This window comes from Pinus tabuliformis, chromosome 8 (genome assembly GCF_031772625.1).
Source record: "Pinus tabuliformis cultivar Carrire ecotype Pingquan chromosome 8, CPIR1, whole genome shotgun sequence".
Taxonomy (NCBI): Eukaryota; Viridiplantae; Streptophyta; class Pinopsida; order Pinales; family Pinaceae; genus Pinus; species Pinus tabuliformis.
Window position 1 is genome coordinate 964,719,499 of NC_142294.1, and position 26,782 is coordinate 964,746,280.

At 42.1% G+C, this 26,782-nt stretch overlaps 1 protein-coding gene across 1 annotated transcript in view; it reads left to right on the forward strand.

Annotated features, from left to right (window-relative positions):
* Nucleotides 1-26,782, forward strand: part of LOC149238675 (putative transmembrane GTPase FZO-like, chloroplastic) — a 207,271-nt gene that overhangs the window by 103,954 nt on the left and 76,535 nt on the right. Inside the window, exon 4 of the mRNA XM_089369638.1 lies at nucleotides 18,081-18,278. Within this exon, the coding sequence (XP_089225764.1) occupies nucleotides 18,081-18,278 (198 nt within the window). The remainder of the gene's footprint in view (nucleotides 1-18,080; nucleotides 18,279-26,782) is intronic.

The following is a 26,782-nucleotide window of genomic DNA, read 5'->3' on the forward strand; positions in this document are numbered from 1 at the left end:
AAGGAGGGAGCAATCATGGAGGCATGAGTTATCCCTTTCCTTAGCCCGCTTTTGCCACCCCTTTGGTGTGCCTTTTTAACTTTAATGATTGATCTTTCTTTGGAGCATAGCTTAGGAGACCAAGCTTGCTTTTGGCTTTTCCAATACCCCTTAAAGATGTAGTAGTTTCTTGCTAATCGGGGTTGGGACATTCAAGAACTCCTTATTTTAGATGAAGCAATAAATGCTCGAGGAACTGGGTGATGGCTAATGAGGGGGTTAGAGCTCATGCTAGGATTTTGCTGTTAATTCTTGAAAACCCAGTAACAGATTTGATGTTCAATAAATATTTACATAACATAAATGAAAAATGCTTTCTAAACTCATTTGTAACATCAAATACTCTCGGTTCTGAACTAGCATAAACAATAGAAGCAAAAATCACAAAGCCAAACACACATAAAAGAATGACACACATATACCTTGGAAACCCTAGCGTGGGGAAAACCAACAAATGATGGGCTTCGATTCAAATTTAGAAATTTAGTTTACAACAAATCTTTTACGACAGAAAATCGTTACAACAATTTTTCCCAACAAATCTAAGTCAAATCGACCCCTACGCAGCACTGTACGACACAACAAATCAACCTCTGTGCCCAACAAATTTCAGCTTATATGGCCGCCTTTGCTTCACCTGCTCGTTGATTTGATCTTGTGTTGAATGTTGCCCTAGTGTCTTGACCTATTCTTTGTTGTTTTGATTGTCAAAATGTTCTTTCCCGCTGAATGCCCAAGCGTGCCAATCGAATGATCTCCTTGATAGCTCGAACTCCCTTCAAAAAGTTCTTAACCCTAATCTCCAAAGAGATCAATGGTGTAGATTTCATCTCATCTCTTGAGATCAAGGGCTACAACTTGTTGAAAAATCTAGGGGGCAACATGTGTAGGTGATTTCTCTTACTTTGATTGTTCAAATTTATAATTTTACTTAATGCACCTTTTCTGATTTATTCCTACCTACTTGTTAATTTTTCTTTAACAAGTTATTTACAAAGTAAATACTGAAAATAAACACCAGTGCATGCTCAAGATATTACAGATCAGCAGCTAAAAGAAACAAGAACAAACACACCACATGACACCATTATTTTTTGACCAATGTCCTCGGAAAAACCCAACGCAGGAAAACCGATGCAGCTATCTGAGGGTTTTCTTATTAAGCAATATCAAAGTACAATCTGGGTGCCGAAAGTGGCCTACCCAACATAAAATTTCCTTAGCAGCTATACTTCATAGTTTGAGAGAAATCTCCTGGCTGAAACCCCAGAAAACCTTTCCAGTAGCTCCTGAGCACAAAATTGCTCCGCAACCCTAGCATCTGCCCAATCTGGACTGCGTCAACCCCTCTCTGTCTCATGTGGCCCTACATTAGCCCCAGGCGGCCCTGCGTCAGCTTTGGGAACCTTTGTGTCAGCTACGCTGGCCCCTTTGGTGCTCTGTGCAGCACTTGGCTGCCTATGCGTGGCCTTGCGTGAGCCCTTCCTGTCTCTACGTCACCCTCCTTGGCTGCTGCGTTGCTCTCCCGACATAATCTCTGCCTTCTCTGTTCCTTTGTACTCAATGCCCCTCAGTTGCTCTCCTGATCACTGATTCTATCTCTTTTAGCAAATCCCGCTTTAGAGAATAGACTAACTGATCATCTGTGGTGTGTTCTCCAAGTGACCCTCAAGCCTCCTCTTATACTTTTCCTATTGACATATCAACAGTCGAGATTTAGTCCCTAATCAATGGCTAAGATTAGATCTGGCTTGATCCATGTCTTTTGGACCATTCTAACATAGATTCATATTAATACACATTAATATTTTATTTTCCCTAAGTTTAGACTTTGGGACTCCATTAAAAATATTAATTATTTTAATATCTCGTGATCTGTTTAGAATCTGTCCAAACCCTTTCTGGGTATTGGAGATCTTATGTGCCCCAACCTCTCCACCAAATTTTGTGGTTGGAGCACATCCGATGCTACCCCAAATCAACACTCCCTCTTAGCGAGGACTGTGCTCTAGCAATACTCTTCGCTGAGTACTACTCTGATCATCCGACATCGGAACCTGTGCTGATGCTAGGCCTTCTTGCCCAACATCCTCTGCACTGCTGCCTCTTGTATTGCTGCCCATGGTTCTGCAACTGCCACTGTTGCATCTGTACGACAGCTCCCTCTGCATCCATGCTGCTGTTGGTCCTTTCTCCCAGTACTGCATCTGCACTACACCTCCTCTCATCATGCTGCATTGTGCTGCCCACTGCTGCACTGCGGCTCAGTTACTGAGAAGTAAGTAATTGATCTCCCAACTGACCTCCTTGTTGGGCTAGAAACACCCTCTGATGCTGAAGTTCCCTTTGCCGCTGACAAGTGCTTCCTCTCTGACCTCTGCGCTGTTGCAACAAGTCCCTGCATCTCACACTGTTGCACACTTCTCTCTGCCTTCCTGCACTGGTGCAACACTCTTGTGCCTCTCGCATTGCTGCAGCCTGCTAACTCTGCGCTGTCTCGGAACTCCTGCACTGTAGCTCTCTCTACCGCTCCATCCGCATCCGTCTCTACCTACTTAGCCAGTCCTGCTACTCCTCGTCGGGGCTCCCGTAGCAAGGTCTAATCCAAGAGGTTGGGTACCTCAAGGATCTTGCCCCTCATCCCCTGTAGTCCGCCTGACTACAGCTCGATGTCTCCCCACTTCCGCTCAAGTGGCGTGTGTGCACTCATGGCACAATCATCGTCTGTCAAAACTTCCTTTTTTGCCCGTGCTGGCGCTGCCTTAGTCTCGGAAGACTCCCCTTACTCTTCTTACTTGGGCACTGGGTCGCATAATGACCCATCTCCCCATAGTGGAAGCGCTTGATCTTGGAGAGATCTTTCTTCTTTTGCTTTTCCTGCTTTCCCTTAGATGTTAGGGCCACATCCTCCTCCTCCTGTTGAACTTTGATCCCTTTGCTGCTGCTACTTGTCATCAACTGCTGTTTGATCTCTTCCTGGCGAAGAGCTGCCCACATCTTGTCCCAAGGTAGGAGAGTCCGTTTGCCCAGGATACTCTGGACAAACACTTCTCAATATTTTGAGACAACATTTAGGGCTGTCCTCATTATAAGCTTTTGATCCGGTGTCGCTCCTATAGCAGTCAACTAGTCTCAGATCTCATTCAGTCCTTCGAGGAAGGTGTCAATCGATTGACCCTTCTTCATCTGATACGACCTCATCTGGTTCTCGAGCAACATTCTTCTCTGCACAGAGGTGTGCTGGTACAGGTTCTTGAGAGCCTCCCACATCTCAACTGCCGTTTTCTTCTTGGCTATATGTGGTACCACATGATCCTTGACCCCGCCAAGGATAATGCACTTGGCCCTCGCCATCGCCTCTTCGTACTTGTCGTTATCATTGGGGTCCACTGGGATAGCTATAACCTTCAAGGCAGAGTTCTTGACACGATTCTTGTCAAGCACTGATAAGATTCTGGCCTTCCAGATTGCGAAGTTCGATGCTCCGTCCAGTCTATCCTGGTCTCTTACCCTATGTAGTGCCATGACGCTCCTTTACTTCCCTCCCGGAAGTTCTCTGTTCGACTCCTCTGAATCTCTACTTCTTGTCTGGAAGTTCTCTTCTGGACTCCCTCTGAGTCCTGATTTCCCTCCTGGAAATCCTTCTGCCGCTTGTCGAGATGCTCCCTACTCTGATTGTCTTATGCAACTGCACTGTTGATCCAGGTTCCTCAGCTAGAAACCCTCGGTAACAACTCCTCTGGCCCTGCTCTGTCAGGTACTGTTCTGACTACAGTACCTCACCAACTCGACTCTGCAATATTTCTACAGCCTTCTAGACTCTAGCAATTGCGTCTCTATGAACTGCGTTAGCCCCTCTCTGCCTCACGCTGGCTCTGCGTTACCCTGGATGGGTCTGTGTCAGCCCTGGGACACCCTCTGGGTCAGCGATGCTGGCCTCTTTGACGCTCTCTGTAGTTCCTGGCTTCTTCTGTGTGGCTCTGGCTAGCTTTGTGTCACACTTCCTTGGCTTCTGCGCTGCTAGAAACAACGTCTGTCACCTTGGGACAACTGTTTTCTGTTGCTATTGCTTCGCTGGACTGATGTCTTTTAGTCCTCCTTTGATCTGCAATCACGCTCTGATACCATGTTGAAGTTTCTAATTTTACTTAATTTAGAAACCCTTCATGCACCTTTTCTGATTTATTCCTACCTACTTGTTAATTTTTCTTTAACAAGTTATTTACAAAGTAAATACTGAAAATAAACACCAGTGCATGCTCAACATATTACAGATCAACAACTAAAAGAAACAAGAACAAACACACCACATGACACCATTATTTTTGGACCAATGTCCCCGGAAAAATCCAATGCGGGAAAACCGATGCAGCGATATGAGGGTTTTCTTATTAAGCAATATCATAGTACAATCTGGGTGCCGAAATTGGCCTACCCAACAGAGATTAGCAACTATACCTCAAAGTTTGAGAGAAATCTCCTGGCTGAAACCCCGAAAAACCCTTCTGGTAGCTCCTCAGCACAAAACTGCTCGTGCAACCCTAGCGTCTGCCCAATCTGGACTGCGTCAGGCCCTTTCTGTCTCATGCTGGCCCTGTGTCAGCTCTGGGAGCCTCTGCGTCAGCTACGCTGGCCCCTCTGGTGCTCTGCGCAGCACTTGGCTGCCTCTGCGTGGCCCTTCGTGAGCCCTTCCTGGCTTTGCATCACCCTCCTTGGCTGTTGCGCTGCTCTCTCGACACAATCTCTGCCTTCTCTGTTCCTCTGTATTCAATTCCCCTCAGCTGCTCTCCCGATCACTGATAATATCTCTGTTAGCAAACCCTGCTCTAGAGAATAGAATGACTGATCATCTCTGGTGTGTTCTCCAAGTGATCCTCAAGCCTCCTCTTATACTTTTCTTGTTGACATGTCAACGGTCGAGATTAAGTCCCTAATCAATGGCTAAGATTAGATCTGGCTTGATCCATGTCTTTTGGACCATTCTAACACAGATTCATATTAGTACACATTAATATCTCCATTAAAAATATTAATTATTTTAATATCTCTTGATCTGTTTAGAATCTGCCCAAACCCTTTCTGGGTATTGGAGATCTTATGTTGCCCCAACCTCTCCGCCAAATATCGTGGTTGGAGCACATCCGATGCTACCCCAAACCAACATTGATAACTGCTTGTGATGTATTTTACTTTACTTGATTAACCTTTTCCTATATTATTATTAGTGTTATGTATCATCAAACAACTACCAAATCGTAAAGAACAATGAGACAATATGACACAAGATATAGACGATTAGTGTGAAATTTTCTAAACTAAAATTCTATCACTGCAGCAACTGATTTAATTCACCTACTTATTATTCTCAATAAGTTATTTACAAAATTCCTTCAGCAAATATTAAAATAAATTCTACTGTAGTTATCACACAATTTCCCAGAGAAAAAAATACATGCACAAGAATCAATCACATCGACACAATTCTTTTTGGACAATTGTCCCTGGAAAAACCCAATGCAGGAAAACTGGTGCAGCAGATGAGGGCTTTATTAATCTTTAGCAGCAATTGCTTTTACAAGGAATGATTTTACAGAAAATCTAAAAGAAAACACATGAGACTTTCCCTCTGAGACCATTTGACACTTTGGAGACCGTGCTCCCACTTCTACGTCACCCCTGCGTCACTTTGATTGACCCAACATCACTTTGAGTGGCTCTGCGTCCCTCTGTGTCAGCGTGCGTAGGCCCGCGTCTCTCTTTTTGTGTTGTTTTCCATTGACCCTGCGTCACCTCCTCGATCATTGCCTGCTGCTGAAACCCTCCTCTTCCTCCACCCTGCAACTCCCTTTGAAATCAATCTCCTCTTCCTTGAGAATCAAATTTCCTTGAGATATTGAGTATCTGCTGGTGTTTTTCCAAATTATCCTCAAGTCTTCTCTTATACTTTTCTTGTTGATGAATCAATAGCCGAGATTAAGTCCCTAATCAATGACTAAGATTAAAACAGACTTGATCCTCGTCTCTTATAAGCTTCTCATATCCATCTTTATTAATACCCATTAATCTTTTTATTTTCCTAAGTTTAGACTTAGGAACCCATTAAAAATATTAATTATTTTAATAACTCCTTATCCGGATGGAATTTCTCAAAACGATTTCTGGGTCTTGGAGATCTCATGTGCCTTAGCCTTTTCTCCAAATTTCAAGGCTAGAGCACATTTGATGCTACCAAAAAACAACACTCCCTCTTAGTGAGGAATGTGCTCTAGCAATGTTTCACTATAGGAACATCACACTGATCTTCCGCATTGGTACCTGTGTTGATGCTTGGCTTGCTGCCTCACATCCCCTGTACTGCTGCCCATGACACCACCACTGCCACTGCCACTGCTGCCCTTGTACTGCAGCTCCCTCTCAACCTGCTGCATCATGCTGCCCATAGCACTGCCACTACTAACTGTTGCACTGCAACTTCTGATACTTATCCATTATTGAAATGGATTCTTTACATCCGCATCTTCTCCCTGAAATGAACAAATATTGTTCTTCCTAGAGCCTTGGTGAGGATGTCTGCCACCTTTTTTCCTGTAGGAGTGTACCTCAATTGTACTGCTCCTCGTTGGACAGTCTCTAACAAAGTAACACCTATCAATATGCTTTGACCAATCATGAAATACTGGATTCTCAGAGAGCTTGATGCAAATATGATTATCACACATGATACTAGTCGCTTCCATCCTTCTCCTGAATAGATTCATAAGCAATTTCCTAAGCCATATGGCTTCGCTCGATGCTGTGCTCGCTGCCATATCTTCTGCTTCAGCTGAGCTCAGAGCCACGTATTTTTGTTTCCTACTGCACCAGGTGGTCATTATTGATCCAACAGTACCCAGTTGTACTTTTCCAATCTATTGAACTTCCAGCCCAATCTGTGTCAGTGAACCCACTCAGCCTGATGTCATTGCCTTTGGTGTACAATAGTCCATGCTTGACTATTCCTTGTATATAACTGGGAACATGTTTGGCTGCTGCCTGGTGCGCCCTCTTAAGTTCGACCATGAACTGACTGAGGGTGTTGACAGCGTAACAAATCTCTGGCCTGGTATTGACCAGATACATCAGGGACCCTATGAGCTGCTTGTACAAGGTGGGATCAACATCTTTATCTTTTGATGCATCAATCTTCTTCTAGTTGGTGATCATTGGAGTAGCCATAGGTCTACAGTCCTGCATCTTGAATCTCTTAAAGATTTCTGTAGCATATCTTCCTTGTCCTAGGAAGATCTTCTGCTGCCAAACTTCCAACCCCAGAAAATAATGCATCTGTCCCAAATCCTTAATGTCGAATTCTGTGGCTAGGTTCTTCTTGCAATCTTTGATTTGCCTGGATGATCTTATCAAGAAGAGATCATCCACATATAACACTAATATTAGAGGCTCATTCTCTACAACCAGATAGTAGAGATTAGGGTCTGCGTCACTCTTGACGAACCCCATCATTTGCAAGTAGCCATCAATTCGACCGTACCATGCCCTAGGTGCCTGTTTCAGTCCATACAAGGCTTTCTTTAATCTACATACATGAGATTTTTTCTCACGTGTCTCAAAACCTTCTGGTTGTTTGATGTATACTTCCTCTTCTATTACTCCATTCAAGAATGTCGTCTTAACATCCATCTGATGAATCTCCCACCCCATCTACACTGCAAGAGATATCACGGTCATAGGGCGAAGGTTTCTTCGTAGTCTATCCCTTCCTTTCGAGCATACCCCTTAGCCGCGACCCTGGCTCTGGATTTCTCCACACTGCCATCTGCAGCATATTTGACCTTGTAGATCCATCTCGAACCTACCATTGACCTGTCCTAAGGCCTAGGTACCACTTCCCAGACATCATTGACCATTATAGAGTTGTATTCCTCCACCATAGCATCTACCCATACTTGATGCTGAACGACATCTTGAAAACTAGAAGGTTCCCCAACCTGAGCTACTAAGGTCTGGTATCTGTCTGGTTGTCTTCGCTAACTTTTGCTATTCTTGGGTGCACCAATGAAGTCTTCTGCATCCCGTAGAATCTGTCGGAGTTCCCGGCTTGTTCTTCCACTAGTAGTAGGTACATATATCAACTCCTCTTCTTCCTGAGATTCCTCTTGTTCTGAAGCCTTGTCTTCAAGAGGATTTTTGGTACTAGTTTCCATTGGTTGAAGTGGTCTGACCAACGTCTTGTCTTTCAACTGGTCCTCGGAAGGCATTTCTCGGGATTTTCTGAAAGCTCTATCCTCCATGAACTTTACATCCCGCCGAACTACTACCTTCTTACACCCTGGAAGATAGACTTTATATGTCTTAGCATTCTCGCTATATCCTACAAGATATCCTTTCTCAACAGTTTGATCTAATTTCTTTCTCTTCTCTTCGGGTATACGACAATATACCAAACTCCCAAATATCCCAAAATAACTGACTTCAGGTGTCTTTCCAGTGAAGACCTTCTCTGGAGTGATTTTTCCCAATGCCCTGTGAGGAGTCTTGTTCTGGACATAAACTGTCGTGCTGCATGCTTCTGCCCACAGGAATTTAGGCATATCCTGATCATACAACATTGCCCTAGTTGCTTCCACAATAGTCCTGTTTTTTTCCTTTCTGCTACTCCATTATGCTCCGGATTGTAGGGAGCTGTCCACTCTCTTCTGATGCCTTCCTTAGCGCAAAAATCGGTGAAGTCCTTGTCAACATACTCTCCACCATTGTCCGAGCGCAACACTTTTATCTTCTTTCCTGTCAGATTCTCCACTAGAGCCTTGAACTCTTTGAATCGACCGAAAACCTCATCCTTGGTTTTTAGAAAGTAGATCCAAGTCTTCTTGGAATGGTCATTGATGGAGGTGACGAAGTATTCGGTGCCACTAAGAGGTTTTGTGGACACCGGTCCGTAGATGTCTGAGTGTATCAATCCTAGCACACTCTTTGCCCTATTGTTACTTCGGGAAAACGTAGCTTTGGCATACTTTCCCAGAGCACCCTCTGCATACATCATCCCGTTCAATACTCAGTTCTGGAACTCCTGATACTATTTTTCTAAGAATTCTTAGAGCCCCATGGTGTAAGTGTCCCATCCTCCTCTACCATAGCTCATTCAAGTCTTTGTCTCCATTACTGCCTATCAGTGCCATTGGTGATTCTAACTGTAACTTGTACAACCTGTTACTTCTGATTCCAATCTGAGCCTTCTTTTTCCAACTTGGGTGTTTGACATATACTTTCTCCTTAATGAAGAAAACGTCATGCCCTTGTTTTCAAGTTGAGATACGGAAAGTAAGTTCATCCCCAAGCCCGGCACATGCAGCACATTGGTTGCCCGAAGTCGCTCTCCTGCTTCGGTTTGAAACACTATGGTACCTCTTCCTACTGGAGTACCCCTTGACTTATTCCCCATGGTGATCTAAAATTCATTCTTTCTTCCCGATAATCTAAAAAACATTCTCGGATTCCTGTCATATGCTAGGAAGCTCCACTGTTTATATACCAAACCTCCGAGGAGGCAAAGCTTGCAAGGCAAGCGACTTCTTCTTCCAATCTGGAAGCTAACATCGAATATTCGTCCCTTGTGCATTCTTCTGGAATCTGCGCAAGTCCCCTTGAGTGGATGCCTCTGCATCATGCTCTTGACCCATAATCGATTTTCTTGTCCTATTGTCAGATCTCTGCTCTGATACCATGTGAAAATTTCTAAACTGAAATTCTATCACTGCAGCAACTGATTTATTTCACTACTTATTATTCTCAGTAAATTATTTACGAAATTCCTCCAGCAAATATTAAAATAAATTCTATTGCAGTTATCACACAATTTCCTAGAGAAAAAAATACATGCACAAGAATCAATCATATCGACACAGTTATTTTTGGACAATTGTCCCCGAAAAAACCAGATGCGGGAAAACTGCTGCAGTAAATGAGGGTTTTATTAATCTTCAACAACAATTACTTTTACAAGGAATGGTTTTACAAAGAAACTGAGATAAAACACCCGAGACTTTCCCTCTGAGACCATTTGACACTTTGGAGACCCTGCGCCCACTTCTGCGTCACCCCTGCGTCACTTTGATTCACCCAGTGTGGCTTTGAGTGGCTCTGCTTCCCTCTGCGTTAGCCTGTGTAGGCCTTGCATCTCTCCTCTGGACTGCATCTCTCTTTCTGCGCTGTCTTCCACCGACCCTGCGTCACCTCCTCCTCAATCACTGCTGCTGCTGAAACCCTCCTCTTCCTCCACCCTGCAACTCCCTCTGAAATCGATCTCCACTTCCTTGAGAATCAAATTTCCTTGAGATGCTGAGTATCTGCCAGTGTTTTTCCAAATGACCTTCAAGTCTTCTCTTATACTTTTCCTGTTGATGAGTCAACGACCGAGATTAAGTCCCTAATCAATGACTAAGATTAAAACAGGCTTGATCCTCGTCTCTTAGAAGCTTCTCATCCTTATCTTTATTAATACCCATTAATATTTTTATTTTCCTAAGTTTAGATTTAGGAACCCATTAAAAATATTAATTATTTTAATAATTCCTTATCTGGATGGAATTTCTCAAAACGATTTCTGGGTCTTGGAGATGTCATGTGCATTAGCCTCTCCTCCAAATTTCAAGGCTAGAGCACATCTGATGCTACCAAAAATCAACAATTAGCTAGGGCCAAAACCTCAACAACTGAGAGGAAAACCCACCAGAATTCTTCTCTTCTTATAGAACTTCAATTGACGAATTCCAAGACCTATGACCCTTGACAAAAACCCTTCAAGACCAAGTCATCCTTTCTTCATAGACTTCGACCTTCCAACAACTTTGACCCCAACAACAATTTCTACAACTTTGACTTAGCAGCTTCAACAACTTTGACCTAGCAACTTCACAACTTCGACTTTGATGCAGCTTTAGTAGCTTCGACCTAGCAACTTCACAGCTTCGACCTTGCAGCTTCACAGCTTCGATGGAGCTTTAGAATTTCATCTAGCCTAGAAACTGTAGAAACTAGAAACCCTAACGAAAGAGAGAGGCCAAAAAACTTCGATCTTGATCTTCTTCTTCTTCTTTGCCCTTTTCTAGCTTCTATCTTGAGGAGATCAAACTTGCTTGAGTGAGTGTCCAAATGAGGTCGAGTTCCTTCTTATTTATAGGTTTGTGAGGGGTATGAATTGCTCTCTTTAGGCCAACTTGTCCTTCATGTACGCTGACTTGATCTTTGTTCCATGATGAGGTCTTGGAGGTTCTTTTGACTCTATTTTGACTCAAATAAATTTTCTTTACAATACTTAACATGCCCAAATGGGTCTTCAATACATGACAATTACTCAATTGACTTTATGACAAACTTAGAAGCACTCAATGGGTGCTTGACCTAAAAATATTTTTCCTTTGAGCATGAAACCCATGCCTCAAGAATAACAATACTAAATTTATTTTTCTCTTTTCATTAGATACATAAAGTCATGATTACATATGTCATTATGAAGACCGAATCTAGTTACATATTTCAACACTCCCCCTTAAGTTTAACTAGGGAGGTATTCATAATCCATACAAGTTACTTGGACATTCTCAATCTGAAGAATTCTCATAAGAAGAGTCGGATTGGTAATCCATATGTTTAGCATCATATCATCCAACATTGTCACATAGCAAGGCCTTGACTAACAACTCTATCTCTCCACAAGATCAGAGCACAATGCTGGCGAGATCAATCATTTATAGACACCTTCATCATTGTCTTTCCAGGAGCATACCCCACCCGGGTGTTCATAGGATTTATCCTCCGAGGACTATTCTTATCTTGGATTCACAGTCCTCAAAGAATATCGGTTCTTCACGACTCCTCTTATCTTGGATTCCCTACCACATCCTCAAAGAGTATCAGATGCCAAATGCTTAGCCAATCCTCCATTATTTCTTCCCAAGTGAAGACAAGAATGATGTGTCTATCTCTCCCTCTCAACTAGGGAGGATATACCCATTCCTGTAAAGGAATGTTTTCAAGCTCCCTCTTATCCATGGACTTGTCCAGGCTCCCAGGGACTTTCTTCTAAGCTCCCAGGGACTTGCTTCCAAGTTTCTACCAAGTTAGAAACTTGTTTCCTGGCTCCTTCTTAACTAGGGACCTGTTTTCAACATCAACTTTTTATTCATTGGTGGAGATCGTGGGACATTCAACTGCTTGTAGCGCTCCTCTATTCAATGTCATGAATTTTATTTTTAATATTATGGAGTCTTCATCTTTGTAGGGCATCGACCATTCATCACTTTCCTCAAGTCAGTCATGTCATCCTTCCCTTCATTGGAAAGTGATTTTCTAGTCCACACCTGGCTTTCCTTCATACAACTACCTCTTCTACATCATGTTTGGTTTAGGATCTTCAATCCCACCACATGAATGCTAGTTGTAGGCAACATCCACAACTGTTTTTCGTTAAGCCTGCATTAATCGATCCAGATGTTATTAAAAAACCAGAAATGAACATCAAATCAAAATTACCTTTTGTGGTGGCCCTTCATGACATCTGTTTGTTGTATCGACATCCTTCATTCATATTGACACATCTCCAAAAATATACTAAATGTCAAGGGTCATCTTCCTTTCTAGACTTCTTCGGAATCTTCATACCTTTTCAGTGGAGATGTCACAGTCAATTCTTGTAGTTATCATATTTTGATTTCCTTTTCTATGTGACAGTAGTTGCATCTTTCGCGATCTCTTCTTACTTTCTTCACATATTGCTTCTTAGGAACTTCCATTCATAGTTTCTTCATTTTTATCAACCACCTCATATTCCATGTGAGGACTTATTATGTTGATTTCATCTAGTCAATATGTGAACCGTGCCTTTATGCATCTTTCTAAAGGAGGAGATCCATTTCTCTTGATCATGCTCATGAGGTGGAGCATTTATCCATGTTATCTGCAACTATATGACATGACTCACTTTTATCGAATACAAGCATACATATCTCATCTCTTTCTTTTGGTCATCTAGACTTCCTTCAACAACTTCCTTGATTGAAAGAACTTCAATCACCTTGACCTGCTTCACTTCTTTTGACATCATACCATCATTCCATGAATCCCATACAAGGTGGAATTCTTGGTGAGACACTTGCTTCTTCTAGTAGGTGAACCTTTTGATGAAGATTCCAACAAAGGATCTTGATCATCCTCATCCTGCAAATGCTCCCTTTTGAATGATATATGATGAGCTCTATACTAGATGACTTTCTTTTTCCCTCAAGTACTACATACGCTTCTAATGAGGTTACCAAGAGTTATATCCTTCTATAGGTGACAACCATAGACTTCTATTTCAGCTATCTTTCATTCTTCTTTATGATGATGTCACGAGCTCTTGCTTTCAATCATATGCTTCTATGATACCATCGCCTAACATGATGCATCCTATCATGCTTCTAATGATTTCTACCATGATAGTTATACTTTACAATTACAACAGAAAACTTGAAACAAAAACTTGAAAAGAACTAGGTGAGGAAGACTATCTCAATCATAGTAGAGATCTTTTACTTCATCCTTCTTGGATTTCTTCTTTTCATCTTCTTCCACTTCCTTGGTGATATGGGCTTCTTCCCTTCCTCTTTTGTTGTTGTCCTTCTTAGGCTTTGGACAATCTCTCTTGTAGTGCCCATATTCATGACAACCATACCATTGAACCTTCAACATGTTCTCCTGCTTTTTATGAGGACCAAGCTTCCCAAACTTCCCTTTTTTTTCTAGCCATGGCAGCAAATGCTTGAGCTTGCTTGCTTTATCCTACATCAATTTTTGCCTTCAGCCTGCACATAGTTCCTTGAATGGAGTAGCTTCCTTCTTGCCATAGATGCTTCATCTGAAGCTGCTCCATCCCTCTGGTAGTGCATTGAGCACTATGGTAGTCATTTGCTTGTCTGGCATTATTTCTCCCAACTCTTGGAGTTGATATCTTATTTATGACACTCTCATAAAGTATGAGGCTATTCCTTCTTCTTTTGATATCTTCATCTTGTAGAGCTTGAGCTTCTTCTTTTGGCGGTTCGACAATTAAACCCTTAACATGACCAAGGGCTTCATTTTCTATGAGGATCAAATCTATCCTCTTCTTCCGTGCAAGAATGTTTAACGACCCAACCAATTTGTTTCTCTCCTTGCAATATGAAGTCATTTTGACATATTCAAATATAGATATAGAAGTACTTACTTGTCAAGTGAAGATACTCCTAGATGATGAAATATTCAACTTGATGCCTTCTTGATTTTGATGATGATGTAGATAATAAAAGATGTCTTCTTGGTGAAAATGTGATCCTTGGCTCAAAGGGAGATTACATTGATTCTTTGATGATGATGACAACGTTTTTTCCTGGTTTTCTTCCTTAAATACAACGCTAGTTAAACTTGTTTCATAACCTCAAATTTCAGCCCTTCTTCAGAATTTTGGCATGTTGTAGCAGTTCTGTAATTTCGTCTTTTTCTGCAATAACCCTAGTTCACACGTGTGGCTAGAAGATGGACAAATTTGCCTCCTTTCTACTTCGCTTGACTTGACTTCTTTTTCTTGTTATTTTGGCTTGCAAAGGAGACCTTTCTTGGCACAAAACTTGATCCTTGATGGTGGTTGCAATTCGATACTTGCTGCTACAGAAGGATGTCTTAATACTTTGCACGTGTGGAGAATATAGCCCAGAAAAACAGACCCAAAAGTGCTTCGCTCTTCCTTCCTCGTGATAATGATTGTAGAATGTGTGAGTTTCCCAAGAACGCTTCAAGTGTGGAACCCTTCTTTGGATGAGCTAGGGTTTTGAGGTCTTCTTTGATGCTTTTAATTATTCCTTTCCAATATGATGAGAGGGATAGTCCTTCTTGATTATTGATGCTCTTGATGTTTCCAAGATGATTGCTTTATACTTCGGCCTTGAAGTATCCTTCTTCATTTTGCCCTTCCTTGATGTAGTCACCTTAGCTCTGATTCCATGTTGAGAAATCTAGGGGGCAACAAGTGTAGGTGATTTCTCTTACTTTGATAACTGCTTGTGATGTATTTTTACTTTACTTGATTAACTTATTTTTCCTTCATTATTATTAGTGTTCTCTACCATCAAACAACTACCAAATCATAAAGAACAATGAGACAATAGGACACAAGATATATGCGATCAACTAGGGCGAAAACCTCTCCAACCGAGAGGAAAACCCACCAAAATCCTTCTCTTATAGAACTTCAATTGACGAATTCCAAGACCTATGACCCTTCACCAAAACCCTCCAAGGCCAAGTCATCCTTTCTTCACAAACTTCGACCTTCCAACAACTTCGACCCCAACAACAATTTGTACAACTTCGACCTAGCAGCTTCAGCAACTTCGACCTAGCAGCTTCGAAGCTTTGACCTTGATGCAGCTTCAACAACTTCGACCTAGAAGCTTCACAACTTCGACCTTGCAGTGTCACATCTTTGACCTTGCAGCTTCACAACTTCGACCTTGCAGCTTCATAGCTTCAATGCAGCTTCAGAATTTCATCTAGCCTAGAAATTGTAGAAACCTAACGAAAGTGAGAGAGAGAGAAAAAACTTCGATCTTGATCTTCTTCTTCTTTATCCTTTTCCAACTTCTGTCTTGAGGAGATCGAACTTGCTTGAGTGAGTGTCCAAATGAGGTCGAGTTGCTTCTTATTTATAGGCTTGTGAGAGGTACATATTGCTCTCTTTAGGCCGATTTGTCCTTCATGTACGCCGACTTGATCTTTGTGCCATGACAAGGTCTTGGAGGGTCTTTTGACTCAAATAATTTTTTTTTACAATATGTAACATGCCCAAATGGGTCTTCAATACATGACAATGGCTCAATTGACTTTATGACAAACCTAGAAGCACTCAATGGGTGCTTGACCTAAAATAATTTTCCCTTGAGCATGAAACCCATGCCTTAAGAATAACAATAATAAATTTAATTTTCTCTTTTCATTAAATACATAAAATCATGATTACATATGTCATTATGAAGACTGAACCTAGTTACATATTTCAACACGACTTAATCTGTTGTTGACCCTTTTACCTTTTCCAAAAAGGTGGCCAACAAGTCAAATAATTAAACTAAACTACTATCTAAAGTCCTGACTTAGGGAATTAATTAAATAATCGCTGTAGGAGTTATTTGAGGTGGCTGGCTCACGTCATGGCATATGATCTATGCAAAACCACCTTCGAAGCTACAAATTCAACACTCCCTCTTAGCGAGGAAGGTGTATAGCACAACACCCAACTTATCCCTGTAAAATACAAATTTTCTCTTCATCAAGGCCTTGTTCAAAATGTTTGCTACCTGATTGTCTGTAGGGATGTTTGCAGCTTCACTATTCCCTCCCGCACACAATCTCTGATGAAGTGGTACCTAGTTTGAATGTGCTTTGAGCCTTCGACTGGTCATGAAACACTAGATTCTTAGAGAGCTTGATGCAACTTTGATTGTCACAATGAAAGTCGGCTCCAATTCTTGATTGAAAATCCCAACAAGAAGTTTTCGAAGCCAAACTACTTCACAGGTTAACAAAATAGCAACCATGTACTCGGCCTCAGCAAAAATCAGCGCAACTGACTTCTGTCTCCAGCTGAACCAAGAGATTGCTTATGATTCTAGATTGAAACTGCATTCAGAAGTTCTCTTTCTGGGGGGTCAATGTGCCCATGTCGGACACTTGAATTTTCGTCTCCTGCGTGTCCCATGTCCCCATGTCAGGTGACTTGGGTAGAAAGCAAGTTGGTGCTATAATACTCATCATTCTTCTTCTTCTTGTCATCTCTGCAAAATGACTGGCATGGTCCAATGATATTCTAGATGTCAAGGTGGTTGACTTATATTGGATAGTTGGTGTATGTTGCAAATTGAAATTAAATATACCATGAATGTAGTAAGGTGTTATTTAATTGTTTCAATTTCTGATAGTCTTCATCTGGGTTTTGATTGATTTCCTCCTGGTTTTGCATGACTTCATCCTGGTATTGCATGATTTCATCCTGGTATTGCTAGAATTTGTCCATACAGTATTTATTTATGCCTTACTAACTATCTTTGCTATTCCCTCAGGGCTCCACGAATTTGGCTTAGCCAAGGGCTTTGATACAAATGCAACATGCATAAAGTTGCTTATATGCAATTGGTACAGAAATATAATGAATATAATCATATATATTGTATAATCGATAAGATGACTAACTCCATGATGTGTTGTACATTTTGACTACTGAGGCAGCTTTAGATCATAATTAATAATTATTATAATAATTATAATAATTATAAGGTTATTATAATTATTATTATTCTATTTATATATTACTTTATGAGTTTATTAAATGACTTATACTCATACAAGGTGTCAATAACTTGTTCAGTTGTCTAGCTTTTCTGGGCAAATGCTGAAAGATTATTAATAATGGGACATGGAGAATTTAGTCTCTTTAAAGTCCTATTCACAATGGATGTATTTTTTAGTCTTATTGACCTACTTTTGTGGTCATTTGTTGGACATTAATAAATTTATCTTATTTTCAATGTGTATCGACAATGCAAGAATTGGGTTTTTGTGTTTTTGGGTCTTCTTCCAAATATTATGTAAGCTACAGTTGTTGCTTCTCAGAAACCAGCAATGACATCTGCTTTTGGGTTAGAGATGCGTTTTTTTTGAAAAAATTGTAATTTATGAGTTGGATGTTACACAAGCAATAGGCGATGAAGAAAGTTATTATGTTTAGCTTTACACAAACAGAATGATGTCTTATGCCACTGGGCATTTGTTTCTCATTGCCTTCAAGCAACCTTTTTGTGAGCATCCTTTTAATCAATGAAGATTTGTGCTTTCTGGAATCAAATGGTTCCTGCATCATTGATAATTAATTAGTTCCCATCTTTCTGGTGATGCTGATTTTCTATGTTGTGGAGTGAGTTTGTGAATTAAACAGAAGATAACATGCTGACATCGAGGGTCTTGAATTTGTGCAACAGGGTGAATTTAATTCTGGTAAATCGACAGTGATCAATGCTATGCTGGGAAAAAGATACATGCAAGAAGGGGTGATCCCAACTACCAACGAAATTACTTTACTATGTTACTCTGGTGAAGGATATGATGATGAAGAGCGTTCTGAAAAACATCCAGATGGGCACTTTATACGATATCTTCCAGCTTCACTCTTAAAACAAGTTAGTCTTTTGAGTTTTCCTTTTGTCTTTCAAATATGTGTTTGTGATCTTAATCTGCAAGCACGGTTTCTAAAGCCTAGCTTTGAATCTTGTTTCATGAAGTCCATCACACCCCCACTATAAACATCGTCCCAAGGCTTAGGATCTTACAATAATCATCTAGTTAAGCCTGGGAAAGAAGCAGGATATTTGTCATCTGATGGAATTAAGTCAATTATTCTTCCTGTTATTTTAATGTTCTGAAATTCCCTAGACCAAGGCTGTTTTTTATGTCTTTTTTGATGAAGATAAATGTGTGGCATTGCAGATGGATATACAAACTGATAGAAATAAGGAAAAGAAGTTAATAGGTTAATGCCCACAAATGAACCAAACAAGTATATGGGACCAGAGTACATAAACAACTAATAACAGTATTAGAGATACTATAAGTGACTCCTACCTAGATAAGATAAGATAATTTTATTAATATTCATTAGTGACACAAGTCAGTCAATAGGACTAGAAAGTATAAAGTTTAAACATGTCATAATAGTGATGCAGGAGTGCCAAATGCAACTCCTACTTGTTTAAGGAAATATAAATTAGAAACAAAAGTAGGGAGTAAAAAGGAGGTAAACCGAGAGGGTAAATCCTAACATGAACTAAAGGTAAATACTCCATTATGCAAAAGGAGGAGAAAATAAGACAGCCATTATTCTGCACTAGAAGTAGTAGAGGTGGAAGTACATGTCCATCATCATTAGTCACCATGCTTGTTCCAATAGAAGTTTTAATAATGTCCTCTAGAGAATATCTGGGACTAAGTGGGCCAGGTTGGATAACCCAATGGGCAGTTTAGGTGAAATCAAAATATTCTTTCCTACCATATAAGGCCGAAGAGAGAAATCTAGTAATGGGTACCTGGCTACATGATTTGAATGAGAGACGGTCTCATGTTGATGCCAATTGAGGTGGGTACATTGCTGCAGGCTTGTGTAAGTGGGTCTTTTCCCAATTGAATGAGAGAGTGTATGCTATCATACCAATCTATTGCTCTTGGTATCTATGATTGAAGTTTCTGTAGGGTGCTTGTTGCCTCCAGTTAGTGAGATAGGCTAGAGGAAAGAAGTGATCAACTTGGCGGAATTGAGTGTGGATAAGTCTCATAAGGTTTTCCATTTATGAGGAACCACCTCTTGGATAAAGGGAGTTAAACATCTTTGGTCTGAACAGGGAAGAAAGGTGGCAATGGACCCTCCCAAATGTCATTATAAATAATGATATTTTCCTCAAAATCTCATAATATTTGTGATACTTGAACATGAAGTGGTCCTCTATTTTGACCTCCAATAGATGGCACCATTTACATACCCTATTCCTCCATAGTATGTGGTGACCATACTCAACATATAACTAATTAAAGTAGACTCTTAACTAGTTGAGTGGAATCCTGTGGTTGTGTAATCAATGATGCATGAGGTCGTTAGGGCAGATAATGAGGTTGCCTGTCAACTGCCAAGAAAATCTCAAAGTAGATGGCCAACTTAAGGTCAAGAGGCCAGGGAGAGAGATCCAAGTGACCAGAATAAACTGTTGGTATGTATATTCTTTGATTGCCTTATTGATCACTCCTTGTGAAGGGAGGAGATGCTTGATAGATGGATTTAAGAATTGGAGAAGCCTGTAAGTATTTCATGGTTGCACCATATTTATCGTCGAAGATCCACAAAGTCAATCTCATTTGAAGAGCAAAGGGTATAGATGCCTATCTCTCTGGTTGTGTAGTTCAATCACTAAATATACAAATCTTGTGTAGAGAGGAGACAAGTTTGACTATGCTGTGAAGTTGCAAAAGGGTAGGTGCCAAACTTGACATAGACAATGACTCGAGGAACAATCTATTTACAATGGATCATACATTGTAGTATGATAGTTTGAACATTGGACTGCATAGGGTAGTAGCCCCAATGGTTTCAGTTTTAGGAATCACATCAGTTTAATGCTCAACCCAACATATATTTTTGCTGCTGTTTTTAAACATGAATATTTGCTAAAACATGAAACATAAATGCAGCAATCACACAAATTTAACATATTGATTTTTGGTCCAATGACTTTGGAAAAACCCCGAAGGGAAAACCAGTGTGTGAGAGAGAGAAAATTTATCTCTTATCAGACAATTTTACAGCATAAAATAACAGCAATTAAATCCACTTATCTCCCTTGAAATTTGTGCCCAAAATTTCCTTGGAGAAAGTGCTTTAGGTGTTCCTTGAATTCTTGAACTGGCTGTTGAAGAATGTATGTAATGTTCCAAATGGAAAAAAACAATAGATAATAGAAGCAAAGAACTAGCAACAACTATAAATTTCTAGCAAACACAGCCATACACAAATAAACATTGAAATGTGGGTAAAAACTTTGAGCCATTGTATTAATATAATAAAAAATGAATACAATAATTGTGATAAGAGAAACCTGGGCTTGCTACAACAAGCAAGGCCAAACCAAGGTGACAAATCAATGGCTCCAAGCGCTGGAAAAGCTCCCAGAAGAAACTGTGCCCTGCCTGGCGTAAACTACTGCTACAGCGGAAAACAATCTTGTATTTGACCCCTCAAAAGTGCCCAGAAATTTCTGCAATTTTTGCTGGAGTCTCCCCACATAAAATCCAAAAACATCCAGAAAGGGTTTTGGCAAATTCTACCGACCACCTAGGACCCAAAATTTAAGCTCACTCCTAACTCGCTGCTAAATAATCCTGCTGTTTTGGGGCACCAAAACTCCTCCAAAAATTATGCAAAATTAGGAGCAGACTCCTTGAGGCTAGTCCAGCAAAACCCATAAATGATTTGGGCTAATTCCGACCTCCCGAAATTACCCAAATTTGGTGCTACACCCTACTTGACAGTTTCTGCGTACTCCAAAATTTAAACTGCTAGATATGTCACCAATTTCTCTCGATTAGTTGTAGGATTGCCCTGCAAATTTCCTCTGGGAGATGTGAGTGAAATTCCTTCCAAAACCCAACACAAATAAGATGAATCCAACCCCACAAATTCTACCCAGTAATAATTCTGCACAAGCCCTAAAATTGTGAGTTTGGCTCTCTCAGGAGCATCAACTTCCAGCCCCGAAATTCTCCACAAATGCTTGTCCACCCTCGATGAAATTTCTCCTAAATTCACTGGCCCTAATTCTCCTTGAAACTCCCTCAACTCAGTGGGCCGATTTTTGTCCCTGTGTCCTCTTGGAAGTTCGAACTAGCTGAAGCAAGAGCTGATGTGTCCCACAAATTCAAATCTCTCCCCAATAAGTTCTGAAATACTCTCCTAGGGTGACACTCGGAGTTCACCGAATGTAGAGGTGGAATTCTCGCTTGGGAATTCCTTGTGCTAAACAACACTGGTTTACTTGGCTAACAACTCAAGAAAACTTGTGTTATAAAATTAGATTGTCAAAAGATACCAAATGGAGGCCTCCTTGCCTTATTTATAGAAGTTGGCCTTCTTTCTCTTGGTGGATCCCATTTTCCACTAACTCACACCCCTTTTCTTTCTCTCTTCCTCCACAAGTGCGAATTATCTCCAAGGGTCAAATTGCCTCCTTTTGGTGGTCCCCACATTCCACCAAGGCTGAAATTTCTCCTATTCTCCTAAGTCCTTCATGCCTCCCATATCAAAATTGCCTCCAATTCCTGAATTTCAAAATTATGCTATGCTTAGCACCACCCACAAAATCTTCGTTGACCTCCTCAAATGGAAAAATCAAAATTGGGGACATTACAGTCCTCCCTGCCAAAAATTGCTTGTCCTCAAGCAATGCTCGAACAAGCTCTCTCTCCCTGCTGACCCAAGTTCCAACTATCACTGCACACAACACCAAGGTCCCAAATGTGCCATTTTGTCATTAATGAATCTCTAGGGGACCAAATACTCTCCATAGAATTGAACCCCAATGGAAGATCCACATGACCTCCCCCTGTAGAGACCAACTCGTCCCTAAAGGTGGTTGAACTGCCAAACCTTGTAATACCAGGGTCCCATGCTAATCTCAAAAGGATACCACCATGTCGACACTGCGACACTTTGACTATCGTCAATTGCCCATAGTACTCATACCGTATGCTGCCCTCCTGGAACCTGATGGCGTAGTATCTGTGGGGGCCAAGCACATCCCACTGGTCATAAGACCACCCATGTGAAGTGTTATCCCATTGCGGGAAGTCCTTGTGTAATGTCCCTTCCTAAATTATTTTGGAACATGATTAATTTCTATATTTTGGGGCCGATTTTGGAGGTGATGGGGCCCATTCGATTTTTATTAGGAGATTAGACTTAGGAGAAGTTATATTGTTGTGGTTAAATTACACATGGGGGCCACCCATACTAGGGAAAGATGCACTTCCTAGTTCGGTTTGCATTAAGGTGGTTAAGTTTTGCATATAGGTGGTTAAGTGATTGCCCACGATGGAGGTAAAATTGGAGGGAAAATTGCTCCATGAAATCTATATAAGGAAGGTAGCTCTCCTCATTTCATTCGTCTTATTGGAGTATATCAATTTCTCTTTGGTTGCTCGAGCTGCTTAGCCAAGTCACTGGCTATTTAGCACGAGTTCTTCAGGCGAAGAGATCACCCTTTCTTCGGGGGACTTCGAGTGCCACCCTAGGAAGGTTTTCTTCATTTCTTCAAGAGGAGGATCACATTGTGATTCTTAGCAGTAGCATTCCCTTCCAGGTTGTGCGTATTACTGGGGGACGTAGTGGAGAGGAGGCTGAGCTCATTGGTGGTGCTTAGCAGTGGAGATTTTCCGCAGAGGAGGCTAGGGAGGATTGTCAACATATAGGAGAGTTTGGGAGCTGATTGAGCTTTTGGCTTGGCAGTGTAACTTTCGCACTACCTGGGCTAGCGCAGAGGCAGTGTGTGGGAGCTCATTTGGTGGGTAGAGTATCAGTCCTTGAGGCTAAGCTTTGCCGTGGAGGTTAGAGGAGATATTTGGAGTGGTGTTTGATTCCATTTCAAAGCTTGGAGGAGGACTTTTGTGGTCATTCCTTGCAGGCCATATTTCTGGAGTTGTTTGGAAGGCGTGGGCAATAGAAGAGGTTGAATTTGGGAGGTCAAAATCTGGCCAAACCATTTCTGGGTTTTTCTGGGTTTCTAACAAGGATCCCAAATATGAAGTTTCAGGATTTTCTGAGCGCCGAAAGTGGGGTTTTCAACCGTATCTTTGCAGCAGACAGTGCATAATTGCTGGGGATTGCACAATGCCTTTGGCGGTCGATTTTGGGAGGTCAAAATCGGGCCAAACCATTTCTGGGTTTTGGCCAAGGAGTTTGTGGCTGAAGTTTCATCACTTTCTGAGCTCCGAAGGCGAGGTTTCTTCCAGCTCCTTTCTAGCTAACAATTGTAGTCAGTAAGTTACTAGGAGACAACGCAAAGCATTAGAGGAGTAGTTCTTCCCAGGTGCATTTTCCGCACTATTGTACTTGCTCCACTCCATTAATAAAATGGCTTAGCTGGTTCACATTTCTGTTGTGTATTGAGCATTTGTTGTTTGTTTAATTTCTCTGTGTATGAATCACATTTGCTTTTGTATGTCACTGTCTGTTCCAAATTTTCTGCATTTGGGACTTTACACCCTGAGAGGAATCATGTCTGCTGCCAAACTGAGACCAAACAAAATTCTTGGATGTCCTTCCCTGGTGGGAACCCTCTCTCCTAAGTCTGTGACCCAACTGCTTTGCCCTGTAGCTCCATGGCCCCATACTAATCTCGAAGTGAGGTCAACGTGTAGGTGTTGCACTAGTCTGGGCATGACTGCAACCCCCTTGTGCTCCTGCAGATCCATCCACTCCCGTAATCCTCTATCATAACCCCAATAAAGGACAACTCTATAGTGCTGAAGACAATCTTGCCAGGGCATCCCATCAAAGCCATCATCTACCAATCCTCGTCTAGTCTCTGGTCGAAACAATAGTAGGGAAAGTCCTCCTCGGCCCAGAGTGATAATCCTGACTATCCCCAACCTGACCTCCCAAGGGAGATGTTGTCCTGTCACTGTCATCTCTGTGATCCCTCCGGAGAAAGGTGGTCTACTGCCCCAATGGATCCCTGGAACCCAAAGCCAAATTGAAAGCCCATCGCTTCCAATTCTTGCCTCTTGCCACTGTGTAGTATCGATGTCCATTGGGAACCCCATGTGCCATACAACTAATCCCTGAATGCTGCTAATAGACAAATGTTTGATGCCTGCGACCGTCTCAGTGTATGCAGATCTGTCCTGCTCCAGCCAATCATCACCACTAAGTTTGCCATCCACACCCTCGGTAATGTGCCAATACAGTGTTTGAAGCCCGGATACCCATCAGAAAAATGCCTTAACTATACACGGTATCCCCTACTCATGCAGGATCCCAACAAGCCCTACTGAAGTAGAGGCACATGTCTCCCCCATGATCATCTCCCCAAGTGTGGGGTCAGAGATAACCGGTATACCACCCTTGCAAAAGACCATCTCATCTCCTAGCTTGTGGTTGCCAACTTGCGTACCGACCCTACTCCTCCACTAGGGAATCCCTGTCGTGCCCCTGATGCATTGATCTCATAGAGTCGTCTCAGCAAGTCTCTCAAGTGTCGTTACCCACAATGTAGGTCTCGATCAGACACAACAAGGCTCCTCAACTGCCTGCAAGGCCAGTGAGTGAGAGATGCCTGGGCTCCGATGGGTGTGGTCGAGAACCTATGTGGACACTCCTAACTGGCCCCGTGACCGAACCACTCTCCAAACTTAGGTATGTCGCCCTCAATGGCATGCCTAACGCCCTCGTCAAGTAGTCTCCTTGCTAGCAGCACTCTCCCAGTTTGTAGTGCAACCCCACACGCTGCTGCATATAACCATGTATCCTCATGCCCCTTGGCATACAACTGCACCCCGTTGCACATCTCTGTGCACCGTTGGACCCTGCTACATGTTGTCGCATCGCCTCAGATCAGCTGGTATCCCTCTTGTATCGATGCGTCTGTCACACTATAAGGAAATGCATTGCGATGTGAACTGCTCCTCCTACACCCCGGTGCGACCCTACACACCAATACACACCACTGTGCACCTTCGTGCCCCTTTGCATATTGTTGCACACCACTGCATGTCCCTAGACATCCCCGAATGCCATGATCTAAAATAGAGATAGTAAGTATCACCGTATCCACTCTTTGATCTCCATAACCTCGGATAAGTGGACCTCCCCTCTTGATCCTCCCTGAGAGATCTAACATGCGAATCTCCCTATGTACCTGTGGGGGTGTCCCTAAGGTGTTGCTCCTTGGTGACCCCTGTGCCCCATATATCCATGGGAAATCCTCCTCTCCATACAAGGAACTATCTGGTGGCCTGCCGATGCCACCTCCTTTGGCAACCTCCTACCAAGGTATGCTGATCATCCTATGCCCCCACACACAGCCAACATCCCAAGATAACTCATGGAGTCTGCCCGCTCCTCTGTCAGCTCGACCTGTCGTGGGTGCTGTCCAAAACTCTGGTGGGATACTGAAAATGGGGGTGAGTCTAATCACTGGTTCCACCATCATGCTAATACCATGACTGACCCAATCCATGGAGTGGTGGGGAGTCCCACCTGGTTCCTAAGGATGATCCAGCCCTCTAGCCTTTCTGGCAAACCACGACCCTTGCTGAACTATGCTCCTGACCATGGATGTATCCAAAAACCTAGTCAGCCCTATCAAGTACCAACTCAATACCTCTTGCCACCCAATCCCATGAGAGGGATCGAATGCAATAACACTAATATAAGTAACAACTCCACCCTGCGAGCGTTGCGCCCTGTGGAACTCATGTTGCCTCGTATCACTATCCTGGTCAACATATACGATCTGTCTAGGTAACTTAGCCACTTTCCCTCCAACGTGTAGCGATAACCTAACAATACTACAAGCCCCCTCAATATAAGCCTGAAGAGAGCTACTGACTAGAAGTACTGCAACTCTGCTAGCTTCCTGCGTATCTATTTGCTCCCTGTCGATGGTAGGTCCAATAGATGATTTCCCATCCTCCTCTATCATGGGCACAACTGAAGTCTCGAGTTGTCCCTCCACAAGTAGCGCATCGAGCATAACATCCTCTTCTAGCTCACGCTCCTCAAGGTGCTCTCCATGTTGCGGTAGGTAGCTGTCGTCTGATAACTATGTCACGACTCTGGGTGCCTTTGTGCCTATCAACACCTCACTAATGGATGTGTCTCCCGATACCTCCCTAATCTCTATGGGCTGCCATCACCTGAAAATTCGGACACGGTCCTGGACACCTCATCAATGGATACCTCAACAATGGATGACACCTCATCAATGATGGACACCATATCATCAGATGGCTCTATGGGTGTATGCTCCAGTTTCTTCGTCAAGGTGTCAATTGGTTCTATCGAAGAGGTCTCCAACAATGGTGACTCCTGTGCTACACTGGGTATATTGATGTGCCCCTCACCATCCTGTGTGTCCTTCTGCTC